This window comes from Pelobates fuscus, chromosome 3 (genome assembly GCF_036172605.1).
Source record: "Pelobates fuscus isolate aPelFus1 chromosome 3, aPelFus1.pri, whole genome shotgun sequence".
Taxonomy (NCBI): Eukaryota; Metazoa; Chordata; class Amphibia; order Anura; family Pelobatidae; genus Pelobates; species Pelobates fuscus.
Genome location: NC_086319.1, coordinates 293337297 through 293361180, shown reverse-complemented (window position 1 = coordinate 293361180; position 23884 = coordinate 293337297). Strand labels below are relative to the sequence as shown.

At 39.5% G+C, this 23884-nt stretch overlaps 1 protein-coding gene across 1 annotated transcript in view; it reads right to left on the bottom strand.

Annotated features, from left to right (window-relative positions):
• The window catches only part of ADGRA2 (adhesion G protein-coupled receptor A2), a 176128-nt gene that overhangs the window by 17733 nt on the left and 134511 nt on the right, over nt 1–23884 (bottom strand). Inside the window, exons 4-8 of the mRNA XM_063448684.1 lie at nt 23106–23177; nt 20145–20216; nt 14082–14245; nt 11660–11873; nt 4197–4361 (exon numbers count right to left, since the gene is read on the bottom strand). Of these exons, the coding sequence (XP_063304754.1) occupies nt 4197–4361; nt 11660–11873; nt 14082–14245; nt 20145–20216; nt 23106–23177 (687 nt within the window). The remainder of the gene's footprint in view (nt 1–4196; nt 4362–11659; nt 11874–14081; nt 14246–20144; nt 20217–23105; nt 23178–23884) is intronic.

Below are 23884 nucleotides of genomic sequence, written 5' to 3'. Positions count from 1 at the left end.
TTGGATAATCAGCTAAAAGACACAGTTTTGGCAACACTTAGGGGTTCCACTAAAGAAAATATTTGACACTGTTTCAACTGTGGTGAAGCCAATAAACACCATGCACAATGATTTGTGACATGGGCATTTAGTCCAGTACAATGAAGGGAAGAGAAAGCCGATCGCAATATAACATCTGTTGACACAGAATGCCTTTTGTAAGTTGGTCTGCCTGATTTTTAACTTTGCAAATCTCTCATTTCCCCTGGTACTTTCTTCCAAATCCTTCTCTGTTTCAGAAGGTACAAGGAAAGAGGGCAGTGGGGCTGGGGGGAGAGGGGCTAGCCTAATTGAAGCCACATTGACGGTACCGATAATTTATATTTCATAAAGGAACAGACTCTGCTTGCAATGCACGGCACACAACTCTTTATTCTGTAGCCAAGCGAAATTCCAACACCTTGATTTTTTACGCCCTGTGTTTTCTGCCAGGAGAGACTATGTGAAAGGAACCTTCTCTGCAGTGCTTGCTAATAGCTAACAGATGAGCCCAAATCTCTAGTGTTTAACACCGTCACTGCCAAAGACAACTGCTGTACAAAATGTTTGCCAGGCCAAAACATTTATACACTCATAGGTGTCATATTTTAATAAAATGTGTTTGGTTTTATTTTGCTTTTTTTAAATTTGACACCTCTCCAGTATTAACATGGAAGGTTGTCATGTTTTTGGACATTGGGCTTGATTTAATTGTTTTGAATAAGCTTTTCAAATGAGTTATCTACAGAAGTCACCAGTAAAGTCTAATGAAATTATTGTAGTTAAATCATTTGAAATGTTTTCCTAATAGATTGGGATCATTTGAGACCATAATTTAAATACATTTTGGGTTCTCTTTATTAGATCAGCTGAATGGAAATATCTGCCAAGAGAACAACAAACAGTTTGACAACTGAACTCTGGAGTTCCACTCTTCAGGCAAAAACAAAGTAACAGTACCCTGTTTTTAATATTTTCAGAACTAGCACATCCATTTAGATTACACAATATAACCGCCAATGAAGTCAGTGACTATGTCCATACAGTGAATTCTTTCATGTACTCAGACATCAGTATTGAAACTACTTTTAACCATCAATCCTAACGAATCTTTATTAGTGATGTACAGATTATTAAACTAGGGACAAAACCGATTTTTAAATTAACAGTATGCTCAAAAAATAAAGTTCTGCCACTGACCATATCTGCAGTGATGGAAAAAGCATCGGTAATACTTAGCATCTAATAGACAGTGGTGCCACCATTTGTCTCCTGAACATTTTCAGTCATTATTGGAATGGTGCCATATAAGTCCTGAGCTTGTGTTTCGGAAGAAAAGTCTCTAGTTCTTTAAGGAATATACGAAGTGGAAATCTATTTAACAAGAGTTCCGCTTCCACTTAACAAGTTCAATATGCTCTACATCTGATGATTTGGGAGACCATGGAAGACATTTTACACTATCACTCCACAGAGTGCAAGGGGCCATTACCATCTCCAACTGTGGGAAAATCATGAGAGAACAATGTTTACAAAATATTGTGCTCATGATCTTTTAAAATAGTCTTTAATTCCTTGGCCTTTATAGGATAATGCAGTACACCTATAATTCCATCATGGATCCCCCACCATGTTGAGAACAGGCCTTGTGGGTTGCAGACATCCTTTGGCTTTCTTCAAACATAAACATGTCCAGATGTTGAAAACAGAGTGAAAGATGGCCTGTCAGACCATATTACTTTTTCCATTACTCATGGGTCCAAATTTTGTGCTTCATACACTAGGTCAGGGGTAGGCAAACTTTTGGTAGTACTGTGCAAAAGTAAAACTTTGAAGGGTGTCAGACCTATTTTTTTTTGTTTCGTTTTTTAAAGTAAAAATTACGTATGTGTAGGGATTCTGCTTGTGTCATTTGTGGTGCAGTGGATGCTTTGTGAGGTTGTATATGTTGGAGGTGTGGTATTTTTGTGGTGTTATGTGAGTCTATATGCATGATGTGTGTAGTGTTATGTATGTGCTGTTGTTTGAGTTATTGTGTGCTGTTGGTGTTTGCTTGAAGGTTTTGTGTGTGAATGATCCAGACCAAATTCTGTCCTTTAAGTGACATTATAGGCACTGTAACTGCTTCATCTCATGGTGGTGGTTAGTGTGTCTGTAGTCCTCTGGTGCAATGCTTTCGTTCAGTGTTAGACATTTCAATGTTTTAATACTAAAGTGTCAGTGTCCTGCAGCTCATCCCCTCTCTGCAGCTTGGGCTAATAAGGAAGCATTAGCCCGAGCAGCAAAGGCTGGCAGCGATTGGCTGAGAGTCTCAACTGATGGCTTTCAGCTGAACACAGGTGCTCATTGCTGATATGAATTTTAATGGCTAGATGGAAGTATGTATTCTATGATAAGCTTCTCGAAAATGATTTAGCACTGCATAGAGGGACAATGCAAGGTGACTCAAAGACGTATAACCAATTTAGTGAGATGAAATAGTTATAGTGCCTTGAGTGTCCCTTTAGTAAATAACCCCATATAATTCAAATATAAATATTGAGAAATAGAATATAATGTATCTGCACACACTTATATACAACATTTTACAAAAGTGAGTACACCCCTCATACTTTTGTAAATATTTTATTATATCTTTTCATGTGACAACCAGTGGTGTATCCTGGTTTTGTGCTGCCCTAGGCAAAGTATCAGGGGAAATGTAGTCCACAACATCTGGAGATCTGGAGTGCTGAAGGTTGCATATCTATTCTAGGTGTTCTCGGTTATCTTCAGAGAAATGCTGTATCAGTGCACTACCTTCTTCTTACAGTATAGTTAAAGTGCATGCGCCTTCCTGCACAGTACTTTGGGGTTTAAATTAATGTATATGCCCTGACTCTTCCAGGATTCCCACACATAAAATGTAAAATAGAAAATAAACACACAACTTTTTTTTAAGTAAAACCCATAGTTATCTTTTAGTTGGCTATTGGGATCTGCAAAAATCTAACAAATGACAGTCCCACTTTAAAGAGTTAATATGTATATATTTTTATGCCTCTGGCCAGCCTTGAAATGTCAGATATTGTAATGTGGTTTTAATATATAAATTAATAAAATAAATAAATAAATAAACTAGTTGTAAAGTATCTTAAATCGAACACAAAGAAAGTTTTAAATTGTTTTGATTGTTTGTTAACAATGTGGTTTTTTAATATGTCCTATTGTGGCTACTGCTAATTGAATCAGCAGCTGCATTTGAAACAAGTCCCTAATTGAAACATTGCTTGAATGCATATAATATTAAGAGAAATATGCAGAACATAAGCCTGCCACCTGAAGGTGGATATGGAGAACTATGAATCTTAATGTGTTTGCCAATATCTGTTTGTTTTAAGAACTGCTGTAGGATATGGATTATTTCGCACATCAAAGATGACATTCAAAAAAATCTTCTCCTTTGTTAAAACTCTGAACTCTGTGGTGTCCTGTTCCTATCACAAGCAGACCTCTATAACTGAGCTCCAGATCCCAAAGGGTTAACTTATGCTTGTGAGCTTGGTGTTAAATTAAATTTTTCTAATATTGAGGAATATCTTGTTCACGTCAGATCCTATGCGAATCACTTAAAGGGACACTCCATCCACTAAAACACTCCAGCCAGTATGCATCACTGTAACGGTCATGCTCAGGTTTGGGAGGTGAGGTTTCCGATAGTTCACATTTAACAATGTAAACTGCAACCGAGTTATCAGAAACCAATACAGGAAGCAGCATGGGCCTCTATAGCTCTCATGTGACAAAAGGAAGAAAAATATGTATCTGGCCTGTATTTACTCAGCCTGTGTCTACTAGATATCTAGGGAATGACAAACATTTATCTGGGTGGTATAGCTACGCTGAACCAGGCTTGTGGGAAATGTGCCCAGGTTACTTTATTTTGTTTAGACTTGAGCACTACTCTAATGCCAAGGTTCCACATTCCAATCTGCTTGCCCCAACTCCATGGAACTCAAAAAGCAAATACGGCTAGAGAGTTGTGCCTCATTCAACCAGGAGAAGTAATATTCAGGTAATTTTATATTGAAGTGTATATACTGGTATACCTGTCTGAAGGGCACTGTGCCATTCACATGTTTTAGAATGACTAAGTCACGTTAAATAACATGCCTGATAGAATGATAATGAATAGGTACCTAAAGTCCCCTCTGTTGTTGGACAGCCTCTCAGCTGGACAGTATGAGGCCGAGTTCTCCAGAACCACCAGTTCTACCTTCTTGCTGACGTTGCCATGATTGGTAGATACAATACACTCCCACTCACCATTGGCTGACAGAAGAATGTTGTTGAGGAAGAGTTCACTAGAAAAATATAAATAAATAAGTCAATGGTTTGAGAAAAAGAGAAGATAAAAACATGGTCGGGAAGATATCAAACTCAAGAACAAAAGACATAACCAAGTTATTAGGTATGATTAACAACAATAAAATACTTTTAGCATTTCGGCTGGATTGATGACTGCAATACAGTGACGTTTGGTAGCAGATAGTTTATTTTCAAGACATTTTGATGTCTTGACTTTTCCATTTAAAAAAAATAAAATATTTTACTAAATGTTTGATCTAGATATCCTTATCATATAAACAGTGATGTTACAAATAACCAAACCATTTATATTAAAATGTCATTGAGTGCCCAGCCTAAACACCTGTCTGCTATTTACTGTGAGCACAGAGTAATACTGTAATAATCCAGCATTTCTCAATGTTTTCACTTCAAATGCACAAGCATTCCATTATATATATTTTTATAAAACTAGTAATCCTAATGACAATCCCTGTGCACAAAAAGAGAGAACCAGCAACTTAGAACCTGGCCACTTAGTATCCCCTGCTCCCTGGTACAGATTATTACCACCCTGGGAGGAAGATGGGGAGGGGTGGGAGAGGGGAGGGGATATGGTCACTACTGGGCTGGTATATTTCCCCTGCAGGTATCATATGTTTACAGGGAACTCTGCTTATTTTCATGTTAAAGACGGGTTAATCACTGGTCCCATCTAGTGATACAGAAGTCATGTGATATAGAGGACACAGTGTATTGTTTTCTACTGCAAGGGTTATAGTAGTATCAGCGTGGTGTGCTATAGATACTTAGTGAGGGTTTAAGGCTTGCTAAATTGTCTTTTGCACCTGGTAGAGAGCACATAACAGATTAGCACAGAACGAGGTTGGAAATTTTACCCATGAATTGAGCAGCTTTTCTTATTGCCTGCTGTGCTTAGGTCAGCACATTAAATGGACTTTTAGAAACAAATAAATCCCAAATAAATCCCAAATAAATTTAGAAACAAACCAAAGCCTGAGTCTAAGCGACAAAGCAGCGTCGGGGCCTGTCATACACTGCCGGAACAGCACTGACAATCATGGCGGATGCCACGTGGAACCCTCTGAACAGCGCCCCGTTGCCCTCTCTTGAAGAAAGGCTAGATCGCCTGTTCGCCGCCTTTTGGGCCAAAATCTACCACCAGGGGGGCACCGAAGAGGAGGCACCACCAGCAATTACCCAAGGTGAGGCCGTGCTGCGACCCACGGCTCCCACACGGGGCAAGGGCAAGGCTTGGAAAGCGGGGAGGAAGCGGCGGGCGACCCGGCAAAAGCCTATGAGACGCAGTCCAAGACCAGCGGTGAGTTGCACTACCCCTGAGCAGGGACTACCCCATCACAACCACACCGCCCTCCGGAAGACCAGCTCTCACCATGTGGGGAATCCACACAGAAAGAGGCCGAAGAGACCCAAAGCGGAACCCTGCCGCACACCCACAGCGCTCCTGAGAACGACTACCCGAGGGACTGAACCGTTCCACACGACCACATCGGCACCCAGGAAGAACTACCCGACGCCATCAGTGCAAGTTCCACCTAGAGGAATCGGCTGATCCCTTAGCAGACGGGCGGCATGGCCTTCCCCGCAACCACAAAGGACGCTGAGCAGTTATGCAGGGACACTAGTCAGGAGCTCACATCACCGAGACTTTGACACCATTCCTCTCTACCATGCACACTAATGTACCTACTCCGAAGCGTGTTCTACTAATCCAGCTACACTTCATAGTCTTACATGCAAGTTATTCTAATGCCATTGTATTACTCTGACATGCAATTAGCATATAACTGTGTTCACCATAATATGCCTGCCTAGCATAACTGTTTTAAGCGGGAAAGGTCTGCCTGGCATATAGCTGTCCTCAACACGACATGTTCACCTAGCATATAGCTATACAGCTAGCAGCATTTGTATGCATGTAGCCAGTGTGCTTTTATTTTTGTAATCTTATGTTTTATAATTTCTTATTGCACCCACTAGGCATGTGTTCAACTAGTATGTTAATCTAATCTCACACTGACACATATGCATGCCTAATAATGTACATGTTTATTATTTTCCTTTTCAACATTCAACAGTCATGTCTCACTAGCTTGTTTGGAACTTACCTTTCATATACCCACACACATGTCTATGTAACGCTCTTAGACCACATCTTATGTTTTGCTAAACACCCTAGACATGTATGAATACCGTGACCTAGCTACTTAACTTAAAAAATGTGTGCACTGACCTTCTACGCCTTATACTTGTTCATATATGTATTTTACCAATCTTGTACTTGCTGTTGGGGCATGGCAAGAGCTTGTGTTAACTATTTGCACCACAAAAATAAAGAATTAAAAAAAAAATAGTATAAAGGAGCAACACACTGTACCTTAAAAACGTCTATGTCTACTGAGCTTTGTTTGTTTATTTTGTTACACATTTTTTTACTGTAAGGAGTATTGAAACTTAGCATGTATGAATTTAGATCAATAACCACTGGAGGGCCACTAAACCTTTTAACATGTAAGTCTACACAGTAAATGAGCTACTGAGTTGCAAAACCATTTCAGTGTAATTTTTTTTTGCTGCCAAAATGTTGGACACTGGAATTTTACTAGTTAAGTGGATTTTATCATCTTGCCAATTTTTTTGTGATGCTAAAGAAAGGTTTTCCGGAGTTATTTTTAAAACTACAATGGTGAGAATTGTGAATAGGTTCTGTGTGTATTTGTTTGCAATTATTCTGTAACAGTCAATTTGTTAAAAAGCGAACATGTGCTCTCACAGCGAATTTAGACCAGCTTGATAAACATGACAACTAGAGCAATATATACATTGCACGGTGCTAGTTAGGAAGGAAGGAAGACGAGCTGGAAACTGGGGGAGATGTGAATATATTCCCCACAGTAATTTGAGCCTTTAATGTATTAACTAAGCTCACAATGGGTTTTATTGAACAGTAAGTTACTAAGCTCACTATGGGTTTTCTTTTGTACAGTGCTATGGAATCTGATGGCGCTATATAAATAATAAAATAATAATAATTGAACAGTAAGTTGTGTGTTAACAGTTGAAAAAGTAAGCCAAAACAGCTTGTTTGGATGTATAATTTTGTGTCACATACAAACAATAGCACCTTACTTTCAGTGGTTCATGCATTACCATTTATAAACAGATTAAAGTGAATTGACCCATGGAATAAACCCCTATTATTTTTATCCAATTTTAAAAGTTTTCAGAAAATTGAAAAACAGATATCGGACCTTTAACGTGCTGAAACTGACCTTCCTGAGATTGTGTGTTTCAGTATAGCCCATACCAATTCAGTATTTGAGTTTATTTAAAGACCCCATGTTGTGGTAACCATTTCCTACACTGCTAACTACATTATCACAGGATCCAGACATCTGGTCTTCTTGGCACGTCTACTAATTGAGGGGTGAGGTTCACAAACATTTTTGCTTAACTGCAAGTCCCAAAATACAGATCAATATCTTGATAATTAAGATATTAATTAATTAATAATACTTGACCCAGATATATGTTTCTGTTTTCACTTGGTGCTAAGCTTTCATTATTAATATCATTAATTATCAATACAAGTGTTAGTGGTTTGCAGCACATTTTTACAATTAATGAGAAAAAAGAGAAACAAAAAAAGATGCATGAGTAAGAAATGGAGAAAAAGGTAAAGTATTTTGCCTCTACTTGGCCCAACATTTTGTGATGGTAGTTCTAATGGCAGCAGATTTCAAAGGGAGAACATGATATCTATTATATCCTTAGCCTAACTACATCTTCACTAAAATGGATTTAACAGAGTTAGAATTGACCACACTGATCCTCTTTCCGCCTCCATGCAACCACTTCTCGCTATTACCCAGATATCTGTAGGTCATTGATCTACCTATCTCTCCCCTATTTCAGTCAATGCCCTCACTAAACACAGTGAACAGAAACTCCTCTCCAGGTTCTTAATCTGCCACACTGTTTGCCCCTGAAAATCTCATATTATAGGCACCCAGACCACTTCTCCATCAGTTCATCTAAATGAAGTGTTCTGGGTGCCATGTCCCTGTATTTTTGTCCCTGTAGTGTAAAACACTTTCTGCAGATAGCCAATGTTTACATTACAGGGTTAACATGCTTCTAGTGATTGTCACTCAGACAAAATTGGAGACTAAAACTCTGGTATTTCAATCAGATGGTTTCATAGAGCCTCCCAATGCTTTAACCTTGATGATTCTCAGCCAAGAAGGCAGGGCCAGCTTGGGATAAAGCAAGGCGACATGGGAGCAAAAGTGAGTTAATAATTGTTTTTACTTTTTACGGGAGGCAATCACCTAAACGATGACTAGGACACTATAGCATTAGGAATACAAATTTGTCCTCCTAACGCTGTAGTGTCTCTTCAAAGGTGAGCTGTCACATTCCAAGAATTGAAATATTATGCATACTTATCCCTGCATTTAATAAATATGTAATTGTGAGATGTGAAAAATAAAATTAAATGTAGTATTAATCTCTTGCAACTGTCACTAGTCTAATACTATCCTTACCTTTTGTGTCATTTTACCCCACTCCCTCTAGCATGTAAGCTCATTGAGCAGGGCCCTCAACCCCTCTGTACCTGTGCGTCCAACTTGTCTGGTTACAACTACATGTCTGTTCGTCCACCAATTGTACAGCGCTACGGAATTTGTTGGCGCTGTATAAATAATAACATAATAATAATAATAATAATCACCTTTTCATCCTGCAATGAGTGCCTCCATCTTTGCTCCCTGTCTATCATTGTTACACTGCCCTTTGGATGTCAGCATAGAGAAAACATACAGAGAATAGGGGAAATGAAACAATGTTTCTATCTCTACTCTTCATTTGCAACACTTGCAATGGCTTTGCTTTGTCTGAACTGCATTAGGATGGAACACACTAAATATTTACTAAAAAAATTTAAGAAAATGGAGGGTCACATAAAAAAATGGTAAACACAAGTAATAGGAGATGTTTTTATATATATAAAATAAACTCCTGTTACAATTACAAAACTATAAAGGTAGTCAGTCACCTTTCACAGAGGTATAAACTCTGGAATAGCATACATGCTGCTAACTGTGCACAGACTTAATGCCTTCAAGCTTGCTAGTATTCAGATATTGACTGTAATCTCGTTTGAGCAGGGTCCTCTTCAACCTATCGTTCCTCTAAGTTTTCTTGTAATTGTCCTATTTATAGTTAAAGGGACACTCCAGGCACCCAGACCACTTCTGCCAATTGGAGTGGTCGGGGTGCCAACTCCCACTACCCTTAACCCTGCAATATTTACATTGCAGGGTTAAGTTCTCCTCTAGTGGCTGTCTACTAGACAGCCACTAGAGGGACTTCCGTGTTCATAGAACACGAAAAGTATGTTATACGATGCTGGACGCCCTCACGCTATGTGAGGACCTCCAGCTTCGCCAAAATCCCCATAGGAAAGCATTGTATAATGCTTTCCTATGGGGAAGTCTAATGCCGCACATGCGCATTAGATCTCCCCCGCCGGCTGACGTCGGCGGGGTAGGAGAGTAAGCGGAGTCTGACCCAGCGCCGAGGGACATCTGCGCTGGACTCCGGTAAGTCACTGAAGGGGTTTTAACCCCTTCAGCAACTTGCGATGGGGGGATGGGAGGGAGAGGGGCACTACAGTGTCCTGCAGTGCAAATATGTTTTCCTGGCACTGGAGAATCCCTTTAAATCCATCCCCTCTTATAATACTGTAAAGCGCTACGGAATCTGTTGGCGCTATATAAATAATATTGGGGCTTAATCAACCCTTAAATAAGATGCTCTAATCTTTGTCCTTGTCTAATTTCCTTGTTATCAAACTCCTACATAAAAAGATTTCTTGAACTAACTCTCCCCCTAAATTAACTGACCATAGAAAGGGCATAAAAAAAAAATATCAGCTCGACTTTGTTTATCAAACTCCTACGCGAGCAGACAGACTACCTTAACAGCAGGCCACTGCAGCTGTACTTAGTAAGCAAGCTTAAAAACTTTCCCAGCGGTGACACGTCCGCCTTAAATCACGCTGGAAGATGTAATTTAGTACAGTTTACACACTACATTGTTTTGGAAACGCCTGAAGGATCTATGTAACGTGTTTATTTTCAAGTGTTATTTTGCCTGACCTGTAACAAAGGCACATGCACAGACTAGGTGGGCCAAGTGACTCTTATCTACCATGAATTGCTGAATTTCTAGAGCACCTTGGCAAAAGAAATGCACATCCGATAGGAGGCCCTGAACGCACAGGATGTGCCTTCACGCTGAGAGGAAACGGCTGATTTGCCAGCTAGGAATAAACAGTTTATCAGCACTGGAGTCAGCAGGATGCTTAGTCGTAATACCAGGACCATTTGCTAAATTTAAACGCAGACACTAAATGTAAACAAGACATTCCTGGTCTGCCTTAGCTCTCCACTATTATGGATTCACTGATTCTGGAACTGGACTGTCAAACATTATATTATACATTGCTGCTGCGCATAACTCGTGTCTGAAGTTATATAACTCATACAGTATATGCTAGGTTCAGCATTGTAATAAATTATGAATAATGGAAAATGTTTGCTCTGTGACCAGAAGAATGCAAAGCAAAAGCTTTAGGCAAAACAAAAAAGAAGCAGTAAATAGGCTCCAATTTTTTTTTAACCCCTTAAGGACACATGGCATGTGTGACATGTCATGATTCCCTTTTATTCCAGAAGTTTGGTCCTTAAGGGGTTAAAGACACTACAAGCACCATAACCACAACATCATGCTGTAGTAGTTATGGTGCCAGATGCGCCTTGGTACCTCACACTGTACATAGTCAAACTATTTTAGACTTCTTACCTGGGATTTGCCAGGTGCCTACTTCCTCATCGAGAGTCAGAAGCTTTCTGTCTGAGCCGAGCCTGGCAGTAAAGGGCTTCGCTCATTGACTGAGTGCAATCAGTGGATACGCTCAGCCAATGAGCTAGCCCTGCATTGCCCTGCTCAGCGGAGGATAATTAATGGAAGCTTCTAAGCAGGAGCTTCCATTTTTCTGATTAATGTTGTGGGCAGATGGAGCAGTGCCTGGCAGATCAGAAGTCAAAGTGTGTGTGGGGGGAGGGTAACGCACTTCTTGCACCATAACCACTAAAACATGAAAAGGTCAATAACCTTGTCCACAAAAGCATACTTTTTTAATCTGCTTGCAATGTCCCTGTAAGTGAGGATGTATACAGTGTACAGTAACAACAACAAACAGTACCTGGTAATTAAGGTGCAATCATGGATTATAGTCTCTTCTAGTATGATGCCAAGCTCATCGTCTCTCACCACCTGATTCCCATTATGGTACCAGATGATCTGGCTGCTGTTGCCTAAGTAACTTGCGGTGCATTGGAAGGGAAGACGGTCCCCCTGGAAGACGACTTGCCGCAGGGATGGGATTAAGTAGTGGGTATGAAGCTCAAGGGTCCCTTCTGTAATAAAGAGAAACAATCATTCAGTAATTGTATTGAATTTAAAGATCTGTGCGTTTGCATTAAATGACTGCCTATACAGATCTTGGTATAGTATATTGTGTTTAATGACTTTGTTTACGAAGCCAAGTTTATTTGTGAATAATAATTGTGTTTACAGAGCTTGATTTTGTGTATAATGATGATGGTATTCAGTCAGATGTTTTTATTACAGAACTGTTGATAATAGAACCATTCATCTCCCTGAACCCTAACTTCCTCAAGGAACTGATCACCATCCTGTAGCAAAGAAAGGTGTATTTCCTCATTCCTCAACTTCCACCTGTGACTGAACCCCATCCTATATCCACTAACCAACCCACACCTTCCTGTCATATTTGTTTGTTTGTTTTTTTTATAATTATTAGACCAATGTTTTTCATCTTTGTGAAAAGACACTCTAATATCTCCTAACCATCTCACACTTTAATTGTTCTCAACATACATAGTATTTTCAGTAATATTTTTTAAAATATCTAATAATCAACTTCATCAAATTTCATCTCTAATATTGTGTTTTCTCAACCTCTGTTATCTCATTTAAATTATTAACTCATGGGCCATCTAATTCAGCAATCGATACATTACTATACTAATTACTATGTCTTTGAAAAGAACACTCAGGGCACCATCACCACTTCATCTCCATGAAGTGGTTATGATACCTAGAGGCCCCTAAAGCCATTTTACCTTTCAGTATTAAACCTTCCCCGGGTACCTGTCTCACTGTCTTTTCGTTGGTGCACTGCTAATGCTGAAGCAATTTTTTTCAAGCAGCGAAGAGGCTGCGGGGATAAGCCAAGAGCTTCATATCATCTTAATCTTAATGAATTGTTTAAAGCAGAAGTTTATAAAATTATATCTAGTTTTGTGGTGTACAGCTGTGTGATGATTCATCCTGCAGGGAACAGTCCAAATGTGAATAGCCTTATCATAAAAAACTGCGTGATGAATAGTCCTGTTATGAATGCGCCTATCAAAAATATATGTGTGATGAAGTGTCCTATCATGAACAGTCCTGGCTGTATAGTCCTATTATGGACAATTTATGTAAATTATGCTCTATGAAGGACAGTTCTATGAAGAACAATTATGTGATAAACAGTATTGCAATGGAAAGTAAACAGTCCTATGAGCATATATACCTTCCAAAGATGCTTATTATAAAGGGTCCTACAATAAATATTCATCATAAATACATAAACATTTGAGATTGTGGCTTACATTTGTGCGTTTGTGTATAGAATTTGTGCTAAAAGATCCTGGTTACTAGTCTTTCTGTCGTGAGCATTGAATAAATATCACTAGAGAATGTGGGTTTGTCCCCAGTGTGAGCTCCACATTCTGTTCTGTGTAGTGTTTGTACACATTTCAACGAAGAATTGTGTGTATTTATGAAATGTGTTTGTAAATAAAATGGTGGTCTTGTTGGCATCTTTCGTATGCCAGTGCTTTTCTGAACATGGTTCTAGAGTTGCATTGATGGCGCTATACAAGAAACACATGCAGGGAATTAAAAAGTATTTATTAGGTCTGTTGTGCTTGAATTTATTATCTTAATGGAACACTATAGAAAAACAAATCTGTATTCCTAACACTATAGTATCCCTGTCCCTAGATCTAAATAGGTCCGTTCCCCCCCAGACCCCAATTTAAATTTAAAACATATGTTTCACCTACCGTTTTCCAGTGCCCAGGCTCCCTCTGCACTGCTCAGCTCTTCGCCTCCCACAACATCACAGAGGATCTCTCTGCGATGGTCCAATCTAATGCTCTCATAGAGGAGCATTGGGAACCAAATGTGCAGAAAGCACTGCATGCACATTCAAGCTTCCCCATAGGAAAGCATTGTATTCAATTCCTTCCTATGTGCTTCCACGTCATATGACAAAGTTTTACTTGCCTAGTGGAGCGGAAACACCTCTAGTGTTTGTCAGTATAAGTTGCACTAATCCCTGTAAAGTATACATTGCAGTTTCTAAAAAAACTGCAATGTTTTACATGGCAGGATTAAAAGGACAGGTCCATTGCTCTCAGACCACTTAATTGAGATGAAGTGGTGTCACTTTAAGTGTGCAGTTAGGATTAATTACAGATTTAAAGCTTTTATAGAAAAGAAAAGTTTTATAGAGTGAAGGCTCTCAGGTAACTTTCTTTTGGATGACTTACCACAATTCAGCTGGTTTTCCACCAAACTCCTCAAAGGTCGGTCTCTAAGAGAACTTGGATAAGCACACAATGTCCTGTCTGACACTTGATTTGAGCCATTCCTTGTCCATGATGCCAACCAGCGTAGATGGCAGTCGCAGGTAAGGTACTCCGTTGAAAAGTCTCTGGTAGGGTAAAAGTTAACTAATGTTACAGTGGTGAATATAACTCTAATGATGGCTCTGCACTAGTAATGGGAGGAATCAGGCTTGTGATTAGATATAGTCAGAATGATCACATATTCTCTGAAACCCTAATATTAGGTTGGGTATTCACAAATTGGTTAGGCTCAGAGCATCTCAGAAGACCCAAGTATTTTTTTTTTTTTTCATTTGAACATAATAGCTCAATTTAGCAGTAATTTGCTGGACTCCAAAATCAAGTGACCCTGGAGAGTTTTGTAGACAATCTGGACCTCGCCATCCCAAAATAAAGATACTTGTTATCATATGCTTGATATGCACTTTTCTACCTATGTCTTGTGAGTGTTTTTAATTAGTTAAAATAAACCAAGCTATTTTACAGAGTGCACTATGTTTTTTTATCTTTTCCTTTTTAGGTGTGATATTTTCGAATACATTATCACAGTTTAGCTGACAGACAGTGACTGCCACTATTCAGATGATCTATTATACCTCCTTTGCTCATTAGTTCTGTTGGGTACTATAATATGCAAGCAATCAGTACTTAGAACCAACTACAGGTTCTTTGTCCTGTAGTTTTAGGCACCCTTTTGCTACCTGGTATCTAAGAACTTGTTTAATATTTATTACAGCATTGATACATGCAGGAGATACTTTATGACCTGTTTACAATTTTGAAAGTTTTCCCTCCCTGTTTTAGTCTAATAGTTCCACTTCGACTTGTTGATGCTCCTCTGGACTTATTTACACTGATTTTGAAGCCATACTTTATTCATTATAATATTTATATTGCTATTTGTCTAGTTTTTTTTTTTTTTTTTTTTTATTCTTTATTTTATTTGTACCGGCCCAGCACCCACACGAAGTCTCGTCCATCTTGCAGACGGGCCCGCCGTCGGACTCTCCCGATGCCTCTCCGCAAAACCGCAAGACAACACCAACCCCACACGGCCCATTCAGCCTTGAGTAATCAGTGAGCTGGACCGCTATAGTCAAGATTTTTTGCCGATATTAGGTAGTTTTGAGCCCGTTTGTGTCGGAGCTCGCTGAGCACACGTCTTGCCAGCTCGGCTGTCAGGCACAGCCCCCCCTGTCTAGTTTTTTTTATGTATCCTATTCTCTTCTAATTATAAGCTCCTGGATATTTTGGACTAGTTTTATACTGTTCAATTGAATACTTGATAACATATTGACTGATGACTAATTCCAAAGATAACAAAGACAACAGTGCACTTTGTGGATATATATTTAATGTGTTACATAACCAATATACAAAATATAGTCTACACTATGATTTAAAATCAAATATATCCAGTATACACAATAGCGCCTTACAAGTTCACACTAATATTTATTCTATCATATAAACTATTATAAACACACAAAAACAAGTTTGTGATTCTATGGTCGAATAAGTGGAGTTGAAAAATTCACCATTTCCTAACTTGAGTATCTTGGTCTAAGACTAACGTCAATGAAATTTGTTTTTCTGTTCACCAGATTCTGCTTTTATTCTGTTTACTGTAATACTCTAAGTACTTTACTCTTGTATTTAATATTCACTGCCCCCAGAAATAGACTTATAGGGCTTATTTGATCATAAACAAGGGATTTGGTGAGGTCACCACTTATGTTTTAATGGTTTGTGAGATCCAACTGGCCCATGTGTTCTGTTCATTTTTCCTTTTTTTCACAAATAAATACAGGGTTTAGGATGGTTTTTTTTTTTTTTTTTAAGTCTTTATTTTTGTTGTGCGGGGGGTTACAGACATATTTAACAAACGCCACAACAGCGTGTCACAGGATTCACATATAGTAATCAGCGGCGTGAGGATTCGCACCATTTTATATATTTAGCATGTTTATCTACACATTTGTTCCAACGGGGTAATATTCAGCTAAAATAGCTTGCGTTGAGAAGATAACATAATTTAAGTACAATTAGGAGATTAACATGGGTGAACGTTGCTTATAGAATATTAACTTAGAGTGGCCTAGTGTGCTGTGAGATGGGATGTTGTACGTACCAACAAATATTATGTTATGTTATTGCCCATAACGGTTCGGAGGGAGCGAGGCTATGTGCCAGGTACGTTGTGTACTATATGTAAGAGTGTAGAGTGGGACATACGGCAGAGGGTTGGAGTGTACCGGGCTGCAATGTGTCATCTTGCGCCTATGTTTCCCAGGTAAGGACATAAAACGTAATGATGTGCACTGACCAGGTAAGTCTAAAACATAACCTATAATAACATTGTTATAGCTTTTTACGTAAGAAGTTGTATGCTGTGTCAGATGTTAGTCAGATATACGCCAGTTTTCGGGTCTGATTAAAGGTAACATAGGTAAGATGAAGCTTTACAATCATTAAAGATACATTAGCATAATACTTTGGCCCAATACTGGCCTGTAGGCATTAGGAACTGTCATGTTTGGATCCTAGGTGGGTACCTTTAGCGTTTAAAAGTGAGTAAGCGAATCAATACAGGCTCAGGCTGGCCTATGAGAGCCAGATATCGTTACATTTACTCTAATCAAGCCAATATTAACAAGTTAATAAAGGTATGCATGCATAGTGACTGAGCAAAAACCATATAGGTCTATCTGTATTGCTGCCGTGAATGGTATATTTGCGGTACCTTCAGTTGAGGAATATAGCGTGGTGTATACAAGTATATGAATAGCTCCGGGCAATATACACATCAGAACGTTGGCAGGGTCGTATCTTGGATATTGCGCTGATCTCCTTATATGTCAGATGGGCATAAGATCGTTGTGGCATTGCCCTGAGAAGCAAAACATGGAAGCTCTTGGATATGGCCCCATGTCCATAAGGGTACAAAGAATTAAATTTAGCCTTGAGTCACGGTATGGTTGGTCGAGTCTCGATGTCTGAGACCAGGCAAAAAACTAGGGAAACTGGGGCGGTCGCCCATAAGGGCAAATCCTGTTGTAACAGTAGGTATGGCTAGCTAGTTGCAAGGAAACAGCAGCGGTGCATAGCCTGGCTGGATAGTTAGGCCCAGGAGGCTGGGCGATAGCGGGGTTGAATCTGGAAGCCCAGTTGCCTTGCGGGGTCCAGTAGCTTAGTGGGGTTATTACATTTATGTGTGACGCCTCTCATGTGCACGGGCATTCTCGCTACGCCCCTATAGTAGGAGCGAGTGAAGTATTAGCAATACGCTGAACAGTGCGGGCTAATAGGGAAAACTGTGTATACATGTGGCTTAGAAAGCTAGAGGGGCGCAAGTGTAACACATAGACATTGTCTAGTTAGAGAATTAACATCTGGTTGATCGACTAGGTGGCAACAGATAGTTACCGCTGGGTCGATATGTGACATCCTAGTGAGTAGTCGTAAAAGTGACAACATAACAACTGAACAACATGGCTAAATCTAGGACGGCACAAGCAGTGCGAGATTCTATCCGCTGTCTCCTCTAGAGACTGTGCTATAGAAGGGTTGTAGGTGCTACAGCGAGTATATATATTAACTAGAGGGTGTTGCTTAGGACCTAATGTCCGTCAACTTATCGGACATCAGCATAAAGTATAATAACAAGAAAAAAGAAGAGAAAAAAAAAGAAAAACAACTGGCATAGTCACGTGTTATATGTGTCATGGTAGAAATGATAAGTTCACAGGCTCTTGTAGGCCTCGAAGGGTCCCTCCTGGATGGCGGTAGAACTGCCCCTTTGAGACTTGGCAATCTCCTGTAATACTGTGTGGTGGGTCTAGGGCCCAGACAGATGGATGTCTCTGTGTCTCTATGTCGTGACTGCCGAGTATGCGTCCGGCGTGGAGCTTTGGGGGAGGAAAGTCGCGGCCCGTTCTGGGTCCCATGTATGGGTGCAGTTGGGGGAGCCATTATTGTCCCTGGTGGTCTCTCCAAGCGGAGGCAGCAAGTCGTGAGGTAGGTCCAGTAGTCGGAGGAAGGCCGGGGCGTCTTTGATGTCCTGAATGCTGTGTAGGGTTGACCCTTGTTGGACCGTCAATGTCCTGGGTGCCCGCCAGCGGTAGTCAATCTTGCGGGTACGTAGAATTGAGGTGAGTGGCCGTAGCGACCTGCGGCAGGCCAGGGTGCCGTTGGACAGGTCCGAGTAAAGTGTGAGGTCCATGTTATCAAAGCGGAAGGGGGTCTTGCCTCGGAGGGCTGATAAGATCGCTACCTTATGGCCGCTGTTGTGGAGTGTCAGGATTACATCTCTTGATGCCGTAGTTGGCGCGTTTGCTGGTTTAGGGACCCTGAAGACCCTCTCCGGGGTGATTGTTGGCCGCTGACTGCGAGGCAGTATTTCTTGTATCATGCGTTGCATTAGAGAAGGTAGGTCGGCCTCTGCTAGGTCCTCCCTGACTCCCCTTATTTTGATGTTGGAGGCCCGCCTGGTGTCCTCGAGCGCCGCAAGGCGATGTTCGTATTGCCTGTTTTGCTGTTCCAAGGCTCGTACTGTGAGTTGCAGTGTGGCAACGTCCTGGGCCTGGGATTTTGAGGAGCTCTCCAGTTTGGAGATGCGGCCTGTCAGGCCTTTCAAATCTGCGCGGAGTGCTGTAATGTCCTCGTGGAAGCTGTGTTTCAGGTCCGCCAGTAATGTCTTCAGGACCACAATGGTGATAGGCTCTGTGTCTTGCACTTTGTCGCAGCGCTGTGCCGTTTGTGGTGGGTTAGGAAGCTGTAGTATTCCCCTGTCTTCCTCGTCGGACAAGTCCTCTGAGAAATCGGAGCACCCACCGTGTTGAGCCGCCATGATTGTGTCAGAGGCTCCTCGTGTCTGCCTCCATAACTCTACGATCGTTAGTCCCGATGTGGGTTTGTGGGGTAATGATTTTTTCCCCTTTCTCCCCATTAGTGCTTGGGGTAGTTGTTGGTTAATTGGGTTGTGAAGGGAGGGGTTTTTTCACGCTTTTTCCCCTGTTCAAGGCTCGGAGCTCGCTTAGTGTGCGTCTGTTCGCTTCAGTGTTCAACCGGAAGTCCGTTTAGGATGTTTTAAATGACGAAATACCCAATACTGTACTTTCAACTCTTTCTATTCTGTCTATTTCCCAGTTAACTGCAAATTTTAACTGAAGTTTGGTCAGTTGCATGACCTAATGTATTGAAGGATCTCTGTAAACTAAAAAAATATTCAGTGTCCAGTAAACTGTCCTGATTAAATTTGATTAAATTTGACTTCTTAAAATGTATACTTGCTCTTGTGTAAATAAAAATAAATACGTAAATACATGTTTAAATAAAAAATTGTGGTTCCCAGAAAGTATTTAATGCATTTTGTGTGTGTTATAGTTTCCTTGTGCATTTTATATAATTCAGGTCTTTACAGAAAAAAAAGAAGTTATTTATTTGTTTTATTTAAACAAAAGTTTAAATATTTTTGCTTTGTTTCTCATGATGCTCAGTGCAGTATTGTGAAACTAATCTGCCTGGACCTGCAACAATCCATACAAAGTCTGATATCCAGCATTCACTGTTCTCCACCACGGGCCCACCTACCTCTCTATTATTTGTTACAGCAGTTTACCTATGGATATTTTAACCTGAACGGAATATTATATATAATAATTAAGATTTATTCATGAAATGGTACTTTTGAGTTGGCAAAATGAAGGACTAAGAAGCCAAATACCAGCCTATATTCTAGTTCACATATTTGGCCAGCTAGTTGTTGACTCACCATACATTCACCTTTTTGTTAATAATCCCTGGAATATTGATCCCTCTTTCACTTGCTCTTTTCAAATACATAATAGAAGAGATTGTAATCTGTTACTAAACCCACAAATGCTAATAACCACAAGCAGAACTCTAGATACATATCTAATAGTAACAGTGCATTGATGTCATATGACTGAATAAACCCATCACTTTATCACAAAATATACTTACACGGACTTCAGGGAGGGCATTTCATCAAATACCCCTGGAGTGAGACTGGAGAAGATGTTTCCAGACATGATCCTAAAAAAATTATAACCAAAATCTGTGTAAAATAATCATATCATTGGAAATAACCTTAATTTGGTGGGTTATCTTTTTTGGAGACGTGAAAAGTTAAACATGACAGACATGAGTCTTTTTTCAACCTATTTAACTATTTAAAAAAAACACACTGAGCACCAAAATCATTACAGCACTCTCTAATCAAGTGGTGGTTTTTGTACCAGGAGTCCCCTGGCACCCCTCCATTGTAAATAGTCAATCCATTTGGAAACACTTTGACTTCTTCCCTGGCATCCACCAGGAGTCCCCCCGACTACTGTCAATGGAGAGTTGGGAGCTCAGTGCTAAAACTGGCATGGTATTTGCTCAGGGGAGCTAAGAGAAGATCCTGCTCAGGAATGTCCAGCTGTCTATCACCAGTAGTGGAGACAGGGAGCAGAACCTGTTGGACCCCCAGGTAAGGATTTAAACAGTTCTATAATGGTTTAGATACTTCCATTGAGGGGCACCAGGGCACACTGGCATTACAAACACTACAGAGCACTTATATTTCCCGGAGTGTCCAGTTAAAACTCCAAGTATTAATTTGAATCTACACAGGAAAATTTTAACTAAAAATCAGACCTGGAAAAATTCTGCTTTTTAACTATAATTACAAGTATGTCAATACAAGTTAACACCTCTATTATTAGTGACATTACAATTTAGACATGAAGATATCTTTTAAAGACTTGTTTTGGGTTTAGAGAGCTAAGCTTGTTTACAATGCCACTTAATTTCATTTATTTTTCTGAAACACTCTTGATTATACCACAATGAATTACACATCAAACTCATGGACAAGAAGATAGATTTATCTAGAAGATAGATTTTATTGGAAGTAAAACTCTCTTGCTCGCACACTAAACAACCAGGAAAATGACTATAGGCAACAGGGCATACAAAAGAATGTAAGAGGAGTAACAAAACAGGGTCCAAAAACTTGTCAGCATCAGGTCTCTTATTCCCTTGTTGTATGTACCCTCGCAGAGAATCATGGGCATTGGAGCAAAAACACAGCTTGTGAGCTATAGATTTTCCATCAATCCTAGAATGTTATCTAAATCTAGAAAACAAATATTTGTTTGCAGGGTGCAGGATTGTTGTCTAAATCTTGAAAACAAATATTACCTGTGATATCAGTTAATTATGGATTAGTGGAATCTATTACAAATAGGCAAGAAATGTAATGGGCGTAAAATTATTCCGTTTAAGATCTGCTATAATAACCTGTAAAATCCTGCTAACAAGAAACAGAGGAGAACATTTCTGCTTCCAGGGTAAAATAAGTTGTTTAAACTTTAGATTTCTATGATGCAAGGACAATTCCTATAATGTTAGTGTCAGTCTTGTACCTATACAGTAAAAATGCTTGTTCCATTTGGACATGCTTAGAGATACAGCTGACCAAAGCACAAGGTGGTAATGCTGCAACCACAACGAATGTGCTGGCTATGCGCCCAAGTGGATCCTACAATTACAGACTTTATTAAAAACTGAAACTCCACTTCTTGTCTCCAGCTGGAAAGGGAGCAGCATGTAGGGGGTGAGAGTCAATCCTTCTAAGGCCACAAATAGCACACAAGAAATGAGGACGCTAGAAAATAAGCAGACAGAATGGTAATTTTACTGTCCCCGAATAGAACGTGGTCTAGTAAATGCTTAGTAAGGAGGTTTTATGGCTATGGAAGTGTCAGATGAGTAGTGGCATTTTAATAGTGGGTATATTTTAAGGAATGGGTAAATGATCCTCTGCCTTGTGGTTGATGAAATAAGAGGGTATATTCTAGTCTCTATGAGAAACTGCTGCCAAAATAAGCACATCTTTTTTCACATTTTCCATTTTCAACAATTCCTAGACTGACTGTCCTGTGAATGCAAGTACAAATTTGTAATGTGCATATATAGACATGTCAGGGCTAAACGTTCAGATGGATGTATACACTGTATAAGTGCAGGGATGCTTTAATAGTAATGTATCGTTTACATTTAACCTTATAAAACTGGAAATTCTACATGCGACACCCTATTGTGGTAACATTCTGCACTCTGGATTTTCCACAGAGTCTGAAGGGATTTAACACATGTGAAGAATGATGCGCAATACCCCAGTGACCCTTCTTATATCAAGAGCTTGGTGTATGTGTCTTTTGGAGGAACCCAGTAAATAGATCGCCTGCCCCCAGGGACAAGTCCCTTTCAAGCATCAATACAATGTTATGCTCTTATCTTGCCTTTACCACACTTCTCTGCAAATTATACAACTGAATAATATATATTTTTTTTAAAACCTACAACGCATGCTAACTTTTTTTTTTGTTTGGCTGTTCTGTTGTTTTGTTTTGTTCATTTTTAAAATTTTGAAAGAAATGTGTCACACAAAAACATAAAGGGGGCCAGAAATAGACACTGGTCAATACTTTGACACCGCCGCTAAAGTCATATCTTCTAGCAAACCTTCTACTTGGAGTAGAGTTTCATAAAAATATTATGTGATAAGGAACCTATTGCTGGCTATGTAGAGCAAAATTCTTTAACCGCTTAAGCACCAAACTTCTGGAATAAAAGGGAATCATGACATGTCACACACGTCATGTGTCCTTAAGGGGTTAAAACAGGCTACTAAACAGTATGGAAACAGTATGGATAGCTCAGGTGAGAGAAGGGTAAAGGTAAGCTAGGCAACTGATAAATATGTCATGGCAATATTCTTTATACTAAAAGTTTAACTAAAACAAAATGATGCATGGTATCATCTTCCAGCAGAGGTGGTAGAGACTAATTCAGTGGAAGAGTTTGAGAAGACTTGGGAAAGCTACACTGATGTACAAAATTGAGAACAAAGCCTAGGTTAAATCTTATACATACAGGCGAGTAAGGCTGCTTAGCCCTTGAAAGGCAGCAGGATTCACACAGCCAATTCTGTTGTTCGAGATGTCCCTAAAGAAGAAAAAAAAAAAAGTAAACCACATTTGGTAGGCTTATTTCATTTTACATAGATTAATGATTCTGCATTTAGTAATGAGCACAATATAAAGTTGAATTAGGTAGAATTAGACAAGATTGATAATTGGCCACTGTAAAATTTTGCATATATCGCAGTCTCTCAGGAAATATCTCTGTGGCCAAATCCAGATCTGGAGAAAATTCAGATTGCTGTGGAACACTGTTCTAATCAAGTCATTTTCACAGTTTTCCATTTACCGGACATGAGGAGGGAGCCAAAAATGTATACCCTTAGCCGATAACCTTGGTGTTAGAAAAATAATGGTACTAATGCAATGGGTTTACTAGTGCAGATTAAGAGAATAAATGTGCAATGATAATAAAAGTAACAAGGTCAGATGAGATTAAATGAAAGAGCCAAGTGAAAATTAGTTGGTATCAGGTATACAACTGACTTATAGAGAACGTCAAGCAATGGACTAGACATACACACACACACACACATAATTTCAAATATGTTATCATCATCAAATTTGTAATAGATACAATGAATATGATTAAACAATACACACGCACAATTTTGCTTTTTCATGTCTTCACTAAATCCAACAATCCAACAATGATAGCATTCACTGAAAAGACACTTAATAACTATAAATAAATACTTAAAGGACCGCAACATGCACCTATTGAAGTGGTCT